This window comes from Strigops habroptila, chromosome 2, assembly GCF_004027225.2.
Source record: "Strigops habroptila isolate Jane chromosome 2, bStrHab1.2.pri, whole genome shotgun sequence".
Taxonomy (NCBI): domain Eukaryota; kingdom Metazoa; phylum Chordata; class Aves; order Psittaciformes; family Psittacidae; genus Strigops; species Strigops habroptila.
Window position 1 is genome coordinate 62,910,750 of NC_044278.2, and position 15,341 is coordinate 62,926,090.

General features: G+C 42.2%; 1 protein-coding gene across 5 annotated transcripts in view; it reads right to left on the reverse strand.

Moving 5' to 3' along the window:
* The window catches only part of MCF2L (MCF.2 cell line derived transforming sequence like), a 162,252-nt gene extending 147,903 nt beyond the window's left edge, over positions 1 to 14,349 (reverse strand). For 3 of the 5 annotated variants that reach the window (XM_030471350.1, XM_030471319.1, XM_030471292.1), the window contains exons 1-2: positions 13,912 to 14,349; positions 4,607 to 4,805 (exon numbers count right to left, since the gene is read on the reverse strand). In XM_030471350.1, coding sequence (XP_030327210.1) covers positions 4,607 to 4,784 — 178 coding nt within the window. In that variant the 5' untranslated portion in view covers positions 4,785 to 4,805; positions 13,912 to 14,349. Of the gene's footprint in view, positions 1 to 4,606; positions 4,806 to 13,705 lie in introns of all 5 variants that reach the window. The other 2 variants (XM_030471301.1, XM_030471412.1) reach the window with 2 other exon arrangements.
* Positions 14,350 to 15,341: the final 992 nt, after the last annotated feature.

Sequence of the window (15,341 nt, forward strand, 5' to 3'; positions counted from 1 at the left end):
AATTGACAAACTTTCCAAATATATTGCATAAATGGAGGACTTCCCAAAGATGCAGTGGCATTCTTTTAGCTACCAAAAAAAGCAACTCTTAAGAGATCATTTTAAGTTTCTTATTTTTTAGTTAAGTAAGTTTTTTAAAAGGTTGTATTTGTAGTCATTAAGGGACGGAATGGACTTGATCCAAACAGCATTAGCTATTGTTTTTCTGAAAAGTCACTTTATTTGAAATGGTATAATATTGTAACAGTGAACACCTACAATATTTCCTAACAATGAACACCTACAATGTTTCCCACTTACATTACTACTGAAATCTTGTATTTACACAGTTCCAACTAGTGGAAGAAAGAGGCTAATGTGTATAACTGCAGTGATCTCTAGGTTCAGGGTATAACAAGCTACCAGGATGTACAAGTGTTTAACACACAGCATTGGTTGTTGGTTTTTCCCCAATTCTGATGCAGGTGAGGAGTCATCAGTGGTCTTGATAATCTAACCTGACCACCCTGTTCCAGACAGTGATGTTGTAGCAGCTACATAATTCAAAGCTGTCAGCTTCAGTAATGCCGTTCAGCAGTGCCTAAAAGGTGTTTATGTATGGAAAACAATGCAATTTAACATTTTGAGAAGATACCAAGCACATTTCTTTCCAAGAATACTCTTTTCCAAGATTACATGAATGTAACAGGCATTTCAAGTGACTGTAAGTGCAACAGCTGACTGTGTGTTTTGCAGCACTGTTAAAAGTGTGAGAATTGGCACATCGGTCAGTCAGATGTCTTTTCAGCTGCCTTGTAATTTCTCATTCAAAAATCCTAGAAATCATGTAAAATGGTAAAAAGACACCCAATTTATAATTTCAAGTGGTATATTTCTTTTTTCTACTCATGAAGTATGTCTTCTCAGGTACATTTGGACCAGGGAGACTTCAGACAGTAGTCACCTGTATCCTTGGATTCCTCAAAACCTGGGCAGAATCATGATAGCTCCCTTACTTTTGTAAAGGCTTCAACTGTAGCACCCTCATGGCTTTTTGCTACAACATCAGCAATTACAGTTCCCAAGATGTCACATTAACACATCTAGATGCCACAAAAGGTTTCCTCTGCTTCCCTGTTGCTTTAACATCATGGCAGGAGGCTAAAAGAACCTGTGTGAAAAGACTATATTCAGAACAGATCTGAAGAGAAGAAAAACCAACCAAAGAAAAGATGTCAACCGTTTGAAGGGTTCCATCTTTAGAGCAGAAAAACCCCATTCAAAAAAATCCAAACCATCTTGCTGTGTAAACAGGCCTCCATGCACAGCACTCCTGAAGTCCAATCCCAGACAGGTAGGACAACTTAACAGGCACTGAGAAATTATAGAAATACTGGCTTTTTATTTTTAAAGACTAGTGACTGCCTTCCGTGCCTCCATCCCTTCCCCACAATCTTTCAATTTTCTGGCCTCTTCTGATGACAAGAGGGGGAAAGACGTATTACACATACAATTTGACATGAGGCAAGAGTGCACACACAAGTTGGTCAGATGTTACCATGCTTCCATCTTGGTTGTGCTCTGCCTCATGCTGAATTTTGCATGCTGCTTTATCTATTGCTTTCAAGCTCAGCTTTTAAGCCTTCCAAGATGCAATGCGTTCTCTCTGTGTGTAAACTCAATAGGCACAATGAAGATCTGATCTTAATTGTAACTTCTAGGAAAATGCTGCAGTAAAAATATCGTTATTAATCTAGTACCAATAGCATAGCAGATGAGTTCCTGGGGAGTGAGTGGGAACAGAGGCGTTAAAACTTTAGCAAGAGCAACATGTGGTTTAACTAAGAAGAACAGCAAGCTGCTCTCCAACCTACGGTATTTATTAGACTGCATGAGAGGCTAAGACCCCTCACATTTGCTTACAGAAGCCAGAAACAGGGAAGGGAAAGATTCCAACAACATTGCTGGAGTTTATTTTCCACAGCAGAATTTATCTTTCTGCCTCTCCCCACCAGAAGACTATAAGGCTTAACTTCACAGAACAAGGCATGATGGCTTTCTTTGCCAGTCACAAAAATACTTGCTTCTTTTTCCAAAATAAGTATTTGAACAAGTATTAGAACTAGAGCAAAACAAATGCTCATCCTTCCACATACAAATTGCCCATTTTAAATATTCACCATGTTATGATGCTGTAGTTCTTTTCAGAGCAGATTCTTTTTAGCAGTCCCTTGATAAAGTCAGAAAATATGAACATGCACATTGCATCAATTAAGAACAATGTCAAAAAACAAAACCCAATAAAATGGCCACAAACACAATGATTCATTCAATCCCAAGTACTAGCAACAGTATTAGTTGTGATACAGAAAGCACTTTCATACTGAATTTAGTTTTAAAGTTTAATAACTTTACCAGAAAATTATCTGAGACTAAGTTACTTATGCTTAGCTTTGGGAAAGCTCCTTTCCCAGTCTACACACTGTTTTCTTCAAGTCAAAAGAAAATTAACATACTTTTTTTTTTTTTTTTTTTTGAAAACTACATCCCACTTTTTCCAGGCTGAAGAGTATTATCAGGTGCTTTTCAGTTTTGATTAATGGCTTGCAATTCAGCTGTCAAGCCAGGCATGGATGTAAGCCTCAATGAAAAATCTGCTACATCTCAGGCCAGGAAACTTAGTCCAGAACTTCTTTTCACTAAAGCTCATATTCCTTTCATATGGACTTCAGCAACAGAAAGACAGCAGCCACAGCTAAAAGGTGAAATTAGCATAGTACATGCAATATGTATATGCACTCACTTCCTGGTCCACCTTCACTGCTTTGATTCTGATCTATGCAGCTTACTAAGCTTCCTTTGTAGATCAACCAGTCAACCATTGATTCACTGTTACATCAACAGAGAATACACATGCACCTTAGTCTGAGCCTACCACAGCTCCCCCCTGAATTTCTGGAGAGGACCAGCAATTTCCCATTTAAAAAACTACAGATGGCAGAAGACGGAACTACCTTTCCTCTGACTTCATACTTTAGGCCTGCCTTCCCAGCACTTGTTTATTTCTTCTTCCACCGCGGAAGCAGCATACTAAAAAAACTGCTTGAAACCTCTTAGCCTAGCTTAAAGCACTGAGATGGAATCAAGTACAACTAGCTCATCTCCAATAGTGGTTTGCTTCACTAGATTCCATTAAGAACAGGCTAGAGACTTCACAACCTCCTTAAGTAGTCTGTTTAACAATCTCGACAATTAGGTTTAAATCTCCTCTGCAGAAATCAAGTTTGCATTTTCTTGTTCTTATTGTATTAGATATGGACAAAAAGAAAACTAAACCAAGCAGATGTCCATCTTCTTCCATAACTTACTACGTTCTCCACTGGGAAGTCAGAATATGTGTGCTCTCTCTTCTGTTTTCTCTTGCAGTCTAGATACAGCCTCCTTATTTCCACAAGAGTTGTATTTTGTAATCCTATGACCAATCCCGACATTCTCCTCTGGAATTTCTGCAAGTGGTTTTATTGCATCTTTTCTTGTTGCCTTCAAAAGTAATCTTGTATTCTGGCCGAGACATGACTAGTACACAAATAAAATGATTACTCTAATCATAGAATGGTTTGGGTTGGAAGAGACCTTAAAGATCATCCAGTTCCAACCCCTCTCTGTTAAAAGCCAGAGCAGAATATGAATCATTCTGCACCAACATCATTAGCTCATCGTGTCTGAAAGAATGACCTTTTTTTCTTTTATGACAAAGGAGTCATATCCTGCCTTGTAATTGTATATTAAATGCAAAACTGTATTTTAGTGAATTTCACTTTTCTGGTTTTGGATCATTTTTCCAGCCTAGAAAGGTTTGAGTGAATATGTGTAGATATTTTTTAACTACTTAGAATACTTTTTAAAAATTTATTTAACAAAATGAAATGAAGATATGAGAGGTGTCCCTGCCCATGAGAGGGGGGTTGGAACTAGATGATCTTAAGGTCCTTTCCAACCCAAACCATTCTATGATTCTAAAAGGCCAATTGTAATGAGATGCAACTGCTAATCAAATGATAGAATTATAGTCCATTTGTACTAGTACCAAGGCAAAGGCCACATAGTTCATATACGAATGCAATAACCTCCTGCATACATAAATGCAAGATCAAATGGTACAGAAGAAAAATGTATTCTTAATCCCTGTAACCAGCAGTCCTTACAGTTTTCTGCTCATGGACCACAACAATAAACCAGTGTGATAAGGTGCAGATGTATTTTGTCTTTGCTTCTCAGCAGTTTCTCTTGAGTGTGATTTTTAAACTGTAGTAACATAGGTCAGGTTTCTCTGGGATGAATTTTTTGATAACCAATTAATTTCTGGAATTATTTTAATTTATTGTAGCAAGCACCAAGCCTCCTGAGTAAAGGTCTTCATTCTTCACTGGCTGCTGCTAAACGTTTTTGTGCTGACATCACCCTCCTCCAACTAGCTCTCAGCTACTCCTCTATTTGGGCTCCCTGCCCTACTCTCATTGCTAGTGATGAGACACCATTGCTAATATTCTTCAAGCCATCAGTCCTCTTCTTCACACAGTTTGGCAGCCAGCTGGACAATTGTCAAAATATACTATATTTCTCTCACCTGCTGTGCTTTCTGGCACCTCCTGCCTATCTCGCACAAGCTGCATGATATCTGACACCACAACCTGATGGCTTGTATCTTCCTCTTTCTCTTCATTAGAGTGGCTGGCTGTTGAAAAACAGTTGCAGCTTCCAGTTTCTTTGCATGGGATCAGCCTCCAATACCAGTAGTCAGACATGAAAACGCTGTGAGTTGATCTCTGAAATTTAAAAACAAACAGAAAATCATTGCTCAGCAGAACAAGTCAATATTTTTCCTAAAAGTACCTGCTAAAACCCAGTTAACTAGGTGAAAGAACACTCCAGAATATGGACTGTCAAAAAGTGAAATAATGTAAGAATAATTTATTTTTTTTTTTAAAGAATAAGATACTATTATTCCCATGATATGGGATGCTGAAATCAAAGTCTGAAACATTTGTAAACAGATTAACTGAAGAAAACCTTGACACTGGAAATGTGGCAGGAGGAAGAGACACTTTTGTTTCTGACACAGCACTCAGGTCCTTCAGGGCTGCCTTCCTCCTGAGCAGAAGATTAGCCTAGATGCAGCTAATTCCCAGGCTTACTTGTGCTTACACGTAAGAGAGCAAGCATGTTCTTAGACACCTGCAGGTTTCTCAATTTCCATATACAAATGCTAGAACTACAGTGTTTTTACTCTTTTACCTAAACAAAAATCACATCCTTCTTGAAATTACAGTTAAATCACTATAAGCTGTAAAAGATTTCTTCCACATGAGGAAACAGCTTGAGCCTTCCAAATACTTACAGTTGGTAAAAGGTATTTGTGAATTCTGCGAAGAGCTAGCAAGGTGTCATTTCTTAAGGAAATTATACCACATCCAGAGATGTGGTTTGTTCCCACTCTCCTGAGGGCATATGGGCAATAAAAAAATGGCCCAAACCTCCAAGCACAAGGGACCTGAGCAAGCTTTTTCAAGTCTGTCTGCAAAACACCAATCCCAAGCAAGGGAAATGTGCATCTCTGCAGGTAAATTTAACAGGTTTTTTGGACAAGAGATGCATGATCTCCTTTTGTCCCACAAGCATCTAAATCTGAGTCTTTCTAGCAGATCTCTGTTTCTAGCTGCTGATTAGCTTGAGTAAACGCATCACTTCAGACCATGGATATTAATGATAATTCTCTACATTACATTTAAAAGTGGCGGTTTTACAGACCTGAAGAAAGTAAACTCCATTTTAAAAGCCTTATTTATATAAAAAGGTTATCAACTTCAAAGGAAACAGACAAAAAAAGAGACACAATCCCATCCTCCCCCATTATTTAGCACCAGATCTCCCTGGAATCACCCACGAAGGATGAAGTACTCTGTCACTTTTATTACATTGCTTCAAAGAAGAAAGGATGGATTTCCAGATAAAACACTCTTTTTCGAATACTACTGCAAAGTGCATTTTGTTCCCAGTTTAAAGACAGTAATTTTGTTTTGTTTTAACCAACATACTGCCAGTGTTCTCAGTTCTCTCTTTGCCTGTTGCCAGAATTTTAGGCTTTGCAACATTTGTCAGAGGACAGGTAATGCAGTTGAAAGCAAATCGCTCAGCTCTTCCTACAGCTTCTGAACCCAACAAGTGCAATGCTCATAACCTCCTCGTCATACAGGTACCAGCAATTACAGCTGCACTTGCTGCTTGTGAATAATGTGTGTGGTACATGGTATGTACTTTTAAATTGCATCTGCCTCTGCAACTGTCTGACATGCCACATGCAATGATGGGCACAAGCATACACATGCAACACATGCACTGGCATTTAATGAAATAAGCATTTCATAGCACTTCAATGTTGGTTTAGTTCTGTGGAAGCATGGCGGGGAGGTGTCTTTCAATTACCCTTACACTTGAGACATTAAATAGATTTTACTTCTGCAAGCCACCTGGCAAAGTTTAAAGCTTTTCTGTCCAGAACCTCTCCTTTTTACCCCCAGAATTGAGGCAGAGATGGGGAAGTCTCCTCTGAAGGAGACAAAAATCCCAGAAACTTCCACTAGTTCTTCCCCTGCTCTTTTCAGCGCAAGGTGAACTGAAAAGCAGCTGGATCTATTCTTCAGTAGTCAGCAAACTACTCTAGGAATAATCTTTTGATTTATTGCTTTTCCTTAAGGAGTGGAAACTCCTGAAGATAACCAGAAATAATTATATCCAAGCATGCAGTTTGTGAGACACATTTGTGACCTTAATCCTACTTTAATTAATTAGTTTTCTGACCCACTCATCATCTTGATTTTTAAGAGCAGTAATGTGAACTTAGTTTTTAACCAACAGCTCAAGGACTCAGAGGACAAAGAAGTTGGGGAAAAAAATATGGGAGGGTCAAGATATAATCACCACCCATATTTTTCATACTTTCATGAAGAACATCAACTTGCAGAGACATTCACAAAATTGACTTGACCAAGACTGCCTATAAATAGGAAAACATAAATAAGGGAGGGAAATCCACCTGCACCACCCCAAAACCCCAACTTTTGGCTTAAGAGCTGTTCCAAAAGTGTTCCAAATAATAGTCACAGCATCCCTGACAGATGTATGTGCACTTGGATCACTGCAACGATAGACAAAAGTAGCTTTAATTTTTATCTCAAAACATCCAGAGATAAATTAATGCCTTCAACCAGCATAAAGACTAGGCTGATGTACCAAGAAAAAAAAAAAACAAGAATGAAACCTCCATTTGACATTAACAGGTCTAAACTGAATCTCACTTTTGCATGCAAAACCCAATACTGGTTTTGGATTTGGGTTTTTCTGATTTGTTTTAAAACAGATTGTTGACATTAAAGTTGGTGAAATACCCAAGGAAAAGCAAGGTCAGAATTTGGAGCCATTTGTCAGGGCTTGAAGGTACTGGTAAACTTCACTGGTCCTGAGCAGCCTCATCCAGGACCTCTACCATGGGCCAAGAGCTGCACATAAGCCCAGCCCAAGGCCTTCAGTCCCTACTTAAGCTATGCCACTGACAAGCCTGTCTACAGCCCTGTCTCCTGAGCAGGCCTACAGGAGACTGTAGGTGCTTTGAGCTACATCGCAGCTTTGCTCTGAGTCCTGGCTATGGATCCTTTCACCTCTGACTGGACTCCCTGAAGGGATGAGGTTCCTTGCTCACTGGGTCAGGGACAGCATGTAGAGCCTGGTTCTGGTGGTCGGGCCCTGAGAGCAGTGTCCTGGTTGGTGAGTCTTTGCTGGGGCTGCCCTCAGTTCCTACCTCAGCCCCCCTTTTGCAGCAGTCCTGTTCTTGCTGCTCTCTGACATTAATTGTTAAGCTACAATGTACTCAAACTCAGATAAAGACCTGCTTCTGAGCTCAGTGAAGTTTATAAAAATATAATTCTAATGGGGATACAGCACACAGAAACATGTGGGACTTGGCAGAGTGCATCTGACCAGCGTGACAGTTCCTTACCACTTCACGAAAGCAGGCACAGATACATTACAGCTTCGGCATATGCTCTAAGGTTGGGAAGGAAAGAAAGCCTCCAAGAACACAAGAGGTACACCAGGTCGCTGTGAACTCATAGTCCCAGTGTAAAAGCTCTGTACTCCCCCTGTGATGTCAGTCACTTCCAGAGGGAACACCGTGTAGGGCTCACCATGTCCCCATTTACTGCAAATAGTTGCCAGCTACTCCGATACCAATAAAGGTATGCTGCATGCTTTGTCTGTAAGGTCTGGCAGCATGCTAACTGGATGAGATGTTAACTTTGAAACTAATCACCTGTGGGGCCAATAATACACTAATGTGCAATATTAACAAGTAATAGGTACTATTATTACATAGCACTCCACACTACTTGTTAACTAAGGTGCAAATGCTTTCTGAACCATTGCTTACGAAATTCAAACAAAAAAGCAGGTTTTGAAAGCAAAAGTTCTTCGGTTTCCATCACTTTGCACACACACTTCACTGAATTTACTTTAGTTTCCCATCCAAAAATCCCCCTTTAATTCAAGAGTAGCACTGCAAAAGGAGTAGATAATAATTATCTTCAAATGTAAACTGGACGCCTTACATAATATTCTCAGAAACTTAAATCCATATTCTCCAACCACTTCACTGTGGCAATTAAACCTGACTCCGAGGGTTCCTGTTGCCATGGGCTGATTCATTATTACTGGATTTTTTTTGCTGCCACACAGTGCAAGTTCTTCAGCCATTTTCCTGGTTATTTAGGCAGGGGATTATTTCTAGTCAGGTGTAACACAGACATTTAAATGTATCTCATTTATAAGACCATTTGTCTGAAGTTTTCATACTGTCCTGTGAATTACCTCCCTAAGCATTCCATCACTGCAGTGTTTTACCATGCTTTCATTACTGCTCCATTTAAGTCACTGGGAAAACTGTATTTGTGTGGGGAAAGCTGGTCCTAATTTAGCACTTACTAAGATTTCACACCCTCGTTTTCCATATATATGGTGACACTTTATTCCAATGCTCTTAAAGAAAAACTGCTTAATCCAGCATGAACAGGCAGGCTTAAACTTAGGAATTCACCAAGCTCAGTACACTCATATCAATAGAGATAGGGAAGGCCATCTGATGAAGTAAGAGCTCATCCCTGTACCTCTCAAGTCTCTGCAGGAGAATTGGACTGGACACCAATGTCTGTACGGTACTAACTAATGTTGCTCTATGTTAAAATGGATTAAAATACACTGAATGGTATTTAAACCCATTAATATTGTTCTGAATCTGGGCAACAACACTCTTTCCAATTTTTATGCTTTGCAAAACTGGCCAGCCATTGTTCCCATTGCATAATACACAGGCAAGGTACAAAATACGCAAGACACGCACATACATTATAGCCCAGGTTCCTCCCACCTAAATTCAGACATTAAAACCAACAGATCCAAGTTAAGAACCTACATGACCCATGAGCCTTCAGCATTCACTGGTGTAAGAGATACATATCTCCTGAGGATCATCAGCCCCTCACATTGGCTTTGAGAGAGTCCAAGACAACCTGGGTGAACCCGAGTTTGTATGATGAAAAGTCCCACTTCTGTATACATTACTGAGAGAGTGCCACAAAGAATGAGTCATGTAATAAAAACAATAAAGCATTTTGGGATTTCAGTAAAGCCTATTAAACTACTCAAGTTCTGCTTATGGAGATATTGTATTTCTATTCTTGCCCCTCCCCCAGTCCTTTCACATTTCGTTCAGAAAGACGAAAAGGAAAAAACAGCAGCAACAAAGCCCCAGACACTCTCATCTCTCTCTGGGGCACACAGAATACCCTTACAGGTTTTAAACCAAAATCAATTTAAAGACTAAATTTTTTCTCATTTGGAGCTTTACTGTGATCAACATTTAACTTGAATACTATGTAGTCCTTCCAGACAAATGTTCTCAATTTTTATTTAAAAGCCTTTCACAAGGCATTAGAAATCAGACTTATGTAGGAAATACTAATTTCAAAGAAATTGCAACAAGACTATTAAGGAAAAGCTAAGCTGGGGCCTTTTCAAAGGAAGAGCAAAATATCAAATGTGTTTCATATGAGAAATGCTCTTATTTATTCAACTTTTCATCTTATAGGCAGCCACTTCTCTTCTGAGGAACTCTTACAAGTTTAGATGAAGTCCCTCAGCTGTCTTCCTTCCTCCTTTTGGGGCACCCACACAAGAAAAGTTCATCTTTTGTCAGTTAACTCAGAATCGTGCATATATTCAGACATCTAAAAAAAGAATAAAAAGGCAAACATACACACACCACAAGGGTAGACGAGTTCTCCCAAGACTTGAGCAACCTTCCCTACTGCCTGCCTACGCCACTATGCATGTAGGCTCAGAACAGCTTCAAGTACTCAGACAAATTCTCTCTCTCTTTTCAGAGCTACAAGCCTAGGGCATCCCAAGCTGCCCGCAGACCATCAGATCAGAGCACAAGGGCAAGGGAACAGCTTTTTGCAGGTACGAAATGAGGTATGGACAAAGCCAGAAGATCCTCCTCTTCCCCCACTAGCCGCAAGCATCCTAACCTCAGCTGCATCTCAAGTCCTTCAGAAACCTAGACCTTATACATGCCTTATGTCTAATTTGGATCCACCACAGGAAAAAGCAGAGGCCCTCAACCTTAATATGGTACTGGAATTGTGGCTTGCTGCCCATTTTGCACAGATGTCATGTCTAATGTTAGGTGAAAGATCTTCCTTATTTTCAGCAAAAGAAAATCAGAGTCTGGGGAGTGTCAGTGTAAATGTGAGAAAAGCACTATATTACAGAATTCTAGTTGCCTAGAGATCATTATTAGCAAAAGCATAATTTCCTTAGTCTTCGGAACTCCCACCAAACCACCTACATTCCTGAAAACTGAGCTTTTAGAATTAGGTATCTACGTTTCTTTTCCTCTTGCCTCCACATACTGCCCCCATACACTAAAGTTTTCCCACCCATTTCTCCTATCATCCATGAGAAATCAATCAATCATACTAGTCTGAACATGGTGTCCTCTAAAACGGCATGGAGGAGAGTTTACTTTGCTCTCAAACTGTTCACAGTGTGTATCTGTTTCCACTCAGATCACGTTTCAGAGATTTTTCTGAAGACCCTGGAGAATGACAAGCTATGTTTCATTTTAAAATTAAGCCTGAAACACAATAGATGCTGATAGTGCCATGCAGCATTCTGTGGAGAATGAGGTGGTTACATGCTTGACCCCTTATTTCAAGGGGTGATAAATCTCCCCATATTCAAGTTGTTCTCATGATAAACCTCAACTCCCACCTCACCAATGCATTACTATTGCACATGCAAAGCCATGACAAAAACAAGACACTGCCACCAGCAGGAGGACACTATGCAAATACCATTTGTGTAACTCAGAAGTACCCATAGCCAAGCATGCAAATCCAAACTCCTAGACTAATTCAGCTGAAAGAAGCAAAATATATGCTACTTTCTGAAGGCCAGTGAATACATGGCATGTTCTGTTTATTTTTTATTTATTTGTCACAGAATTAGAATATTAGCAGTTTCTCTTGAAATCTGAACTTGGAACGTCAAAGACCTTTCTCTGGAGAAAGCTCCCAGGACAGCATCTTTGTTCAGTGACCGTATAACAGGAGTACGTGCTTTCCTCAGCTTAGCGGACACAGGTCTCCAAGAGATCACTTGGGTCATTTCATGCCACCAACTTGCTGACAAACACATAATAGGTGTCCAGTTTCAAAGGGCTCACACAACATCTACTCCACAAGTCCCTTCTCCTTCTCCCCCCTCCCATCTCCTTGTCATAGATCAAAAGCATTTTGCAATAACGCATTAAAAAAACCCCTCAAGACTCGTAGCTTCCGCATTCAGCCTTTTACCATAACACACCTGGGGGATGAAAAAAAAGACATGGCTGAGGTTTCCTAAGGCTCTAGAAACCTTCCCTACTGCCTGTCTGCAGAGATGGAGAGCGCTGCCAGTGTCCTGTGTCTGCAGAATTTGTTCAACAGAAGTGTAAGGTGAAGGGGATCCTATAAGAAAGAAGAGGTAAGTTCTCTTCTGATCTATTTGGGATTTAATTTTTTGTTAAATAACCATGCTGAATACTTCCTAATGAAGTTGTTATACATTTACCCAGCAGGGTAATTCTGTTGGAAATAGCAATTGACAACTTTCATCTTGAAAGGAGCACTGTATTAAAAGTTTCAAGTAGATGTACATTTGAAGATGATTAAACCTAGTATCTATTTTGAAGCTCCTGCAAAGCCTCAACAGTGCACACAGGTGGCTGCCTTCAAGACTGGTTTTACAGACATCTTTTGTCATTAAAAAACAGCCCTTCCATGTGGCTCCTGCAATTACTTTTGTATAGCCCAGTCCTGAATCAGTGAAGCGTATCACTTCTGGAAGCCATCTGAAACACAGTGATTTCAAAGTTCAACAGAAAAAAAAATAATCATGTGATGTGGCCCAGACCTCCCTACAGAAGGGGCAAGGACAGAAAGGAGGGTTGTGTGGCTGCAGCCAGGCCCAAACCCCAAGAAACAGCATACAACATAACAGGTATGAAAACAATGCTCAGTTCTCTACCCTACGACTGTGGCTTTATGAGGCATGTGCTCTAGCACTTTCTTGAAGTAGGGTCCAAATCATACTTTTCCTCTCCCCTCCCACTTAAACAACGAGATGTGGAACTTTGTTTAGAATTCTGTTCTTCATTTTTCAATACACTAACCAAACTTGCACTGGGTATCCTGCTACTGAACATTGACTCTTCCACTCCCCAGGCCAGAAAGGCTGCATGTGTACTAATAAACTCTGAAAAGCATTTGAAGTTTGTCATAAAAAGGCAACCTACAGGAGATCTTTTAGAAAATAAGCTTGTTTTCTTTTTATTTGCTTTCCGAGCCTTTACTATTCACATCCTCAGTCATTCTAAATTCACTACATTAGACTGGCTTTGAAAATTAAATAAAGAGTTTGCAAGACCAAATCTACTGCCGAGACTATCAAGATAAAGTTTTACGTTCTTTTCCAAGGTTTTCAGCTAAAAATATCTTTAAAACAGTATTTATCTCTGGCTTTTAGATTGCAAACACTCATTTCTCCTTCCTTTTCTAGATACAAAAGGAAACAGAAGTAAAAAAAAAAAAAAACCAACCAAAAACAAACCAACAAATCTACAGACAACACAGCTGTCCAGCCAGCCCCAGTGAAATGCAAAAAGTAAATAAACACCACAACCGGCAGAAACATCCCATTTTACAGTCCGCGTGATTAACCATTGCAGGTAACACCAGCCAACAAAACCCCGCACCCGAAACATCTTCACACCAGGGGACCGCTTTGTTTCTCTAATTCGGGGATGCTGAACCGATCTACTCCAAAACCGGCGGCACCAGCCCCGCTCGCACCACTGCAGGGCAGAGCAGGGCAGGGCAGGGCACGGCAGGGCAGCCCCAGCCACCACCTCCCTCCAGGGAAGAGGGGGCATCCCAGGGCGCCCACCGCATTTGGTTGTTTATCCGCTCGTTTCCAGGCAGGCTACCGTGCTTGCCTTTGTTTCGCTTCCTCCGCTAGCCCGAACCTATCGCCACCGAAACCGAGGGGGGCAAAAAAGAGAGAGAAAAAGACTCACACACACGCCTCCCCGGCGAACACCACCCTCTTCCCCGAGGAGTCTCCGTGGCCAGCAGCGAAGTCTCACCGCCTGCGGCCAGTGAAGGGAGCGCGGCCGCCCGCCCTCCTGCCCGGGGGCTCTCCTGCCCGCAGGGGAGCGCTGCCCCCGGCAAGATGGTGGCGCTCCCCAGGGGCGGGTGTGCGGTGCCGCCCGCCTCCACTCACCTCAGCGACCTGCCTGCACAACCAGGTGGCCACCGCCGCCGGCGCTCCGCTGCTACCCCGGGCGAGTGGGGCAGCGCCTACCTCCGGGGCCGGCGGGATGGCGGGGAGGCGCCGCGGGGCCCCGCCCGCAGCCGGGAGAGGGAGGTGGCGAGGGGCTGCCTTTTGTCAGGGCTCCGCTCCTCTCCACAGCACCGGCGTCCTCCACACACACCCCCGGGCGTGCTCCCGGGGGAAGCGGCCGGAGGCCCTTTGTGTGGCGGGGAGCGCAGCGCTCCTGCCCGCTGGCCGCCCTTCCCTCAAGCACCTGTAACGCCTCTCCTGCCCGTCCGCCCTCCCGGCTGCAAACCCGAGGCGGGGAGAGGGGGGACCTGCGAGGGCTCTCGCAGCCGTTGGGACCCCGCTGAGGCGGGGCCGGCGGCAGCGCTGCGCCCGGGCGGTCCGTTAACGGCTGGTTTCGGAGGGAACGGCTTTTAAACTGAGGGCTGACTCGTGCCGAGTCCTGCACGGGCACCGGCGTCGCCGGAGGTGCAGTCTGCACGTGCCGCTTCCTAGGGAAAGCGGTTGTTTCCAAGGAAAGATGTTACTACCTGCAGAAGTATCGCTTCGTCTTTTGGGGAACTACGGTAATGGCAGAGATGTCAGACCTGGCCAAAGTTTTGCAGCCTCGATTCTGACGTTTCCTGGCATTTCAGCGTTCGGCTTCCAGCGTTTTATTTGGCTTTTATCTCTATACGTGAAGATAACCGCTTTTTGTGTTTGCATCTTGATCAGACAACTGAGCAGCTGGAAGTGGGTTCGGTTTTGCATTATTAAAAGAAAAAGAAGAAAATAAAAATGCACGAACCAACCAACAGCATGATTTGTTTTCTTATTTGGGTATCCCAAACAGTAAAAACTTTGCCTATAAACAAAATAGCGCTGGATGTATCAACACGTGGAGGATGGGTGCTGCAGAGAAGGCGAGTGCCTCAGGGGAAGCACCCAAGATGTGTGCATAGCTCTGAACACACACACACACACACGCTCGCTTCCCAATGCCTTCTCTCAGGAGGTCAGCAGTCTTCCACACTACTCTCCACATCCCTGCTGCTGCAACGGTGGTGGTTTACATTCCTCATAACCAAACCACAGGTTTCGGGAATTAAGTTTTCTGGGAAGAGTATTCCAGGACTAAGGATAAAGGAGGGTTACCATTTATTTCTTGCACTTTCTTGAGTGAGAGGCATTTGATTTTCAGAAATGCATCAGATGACAGAGATATGCTGTGTACAGTTGTCATCTTAGCCTGAAATGCTTTTTCTTAAAGCCTAGTGACCCATGATAGAGCCAGGACATGGCTTAAAGAAACAAGGTTTCAGTGTCCAGTGGCTTCTTACAGCAGCTTAACCCAAAATGGGGGTCAGACAGAACCTGAGATGCAAGGAGGTAAT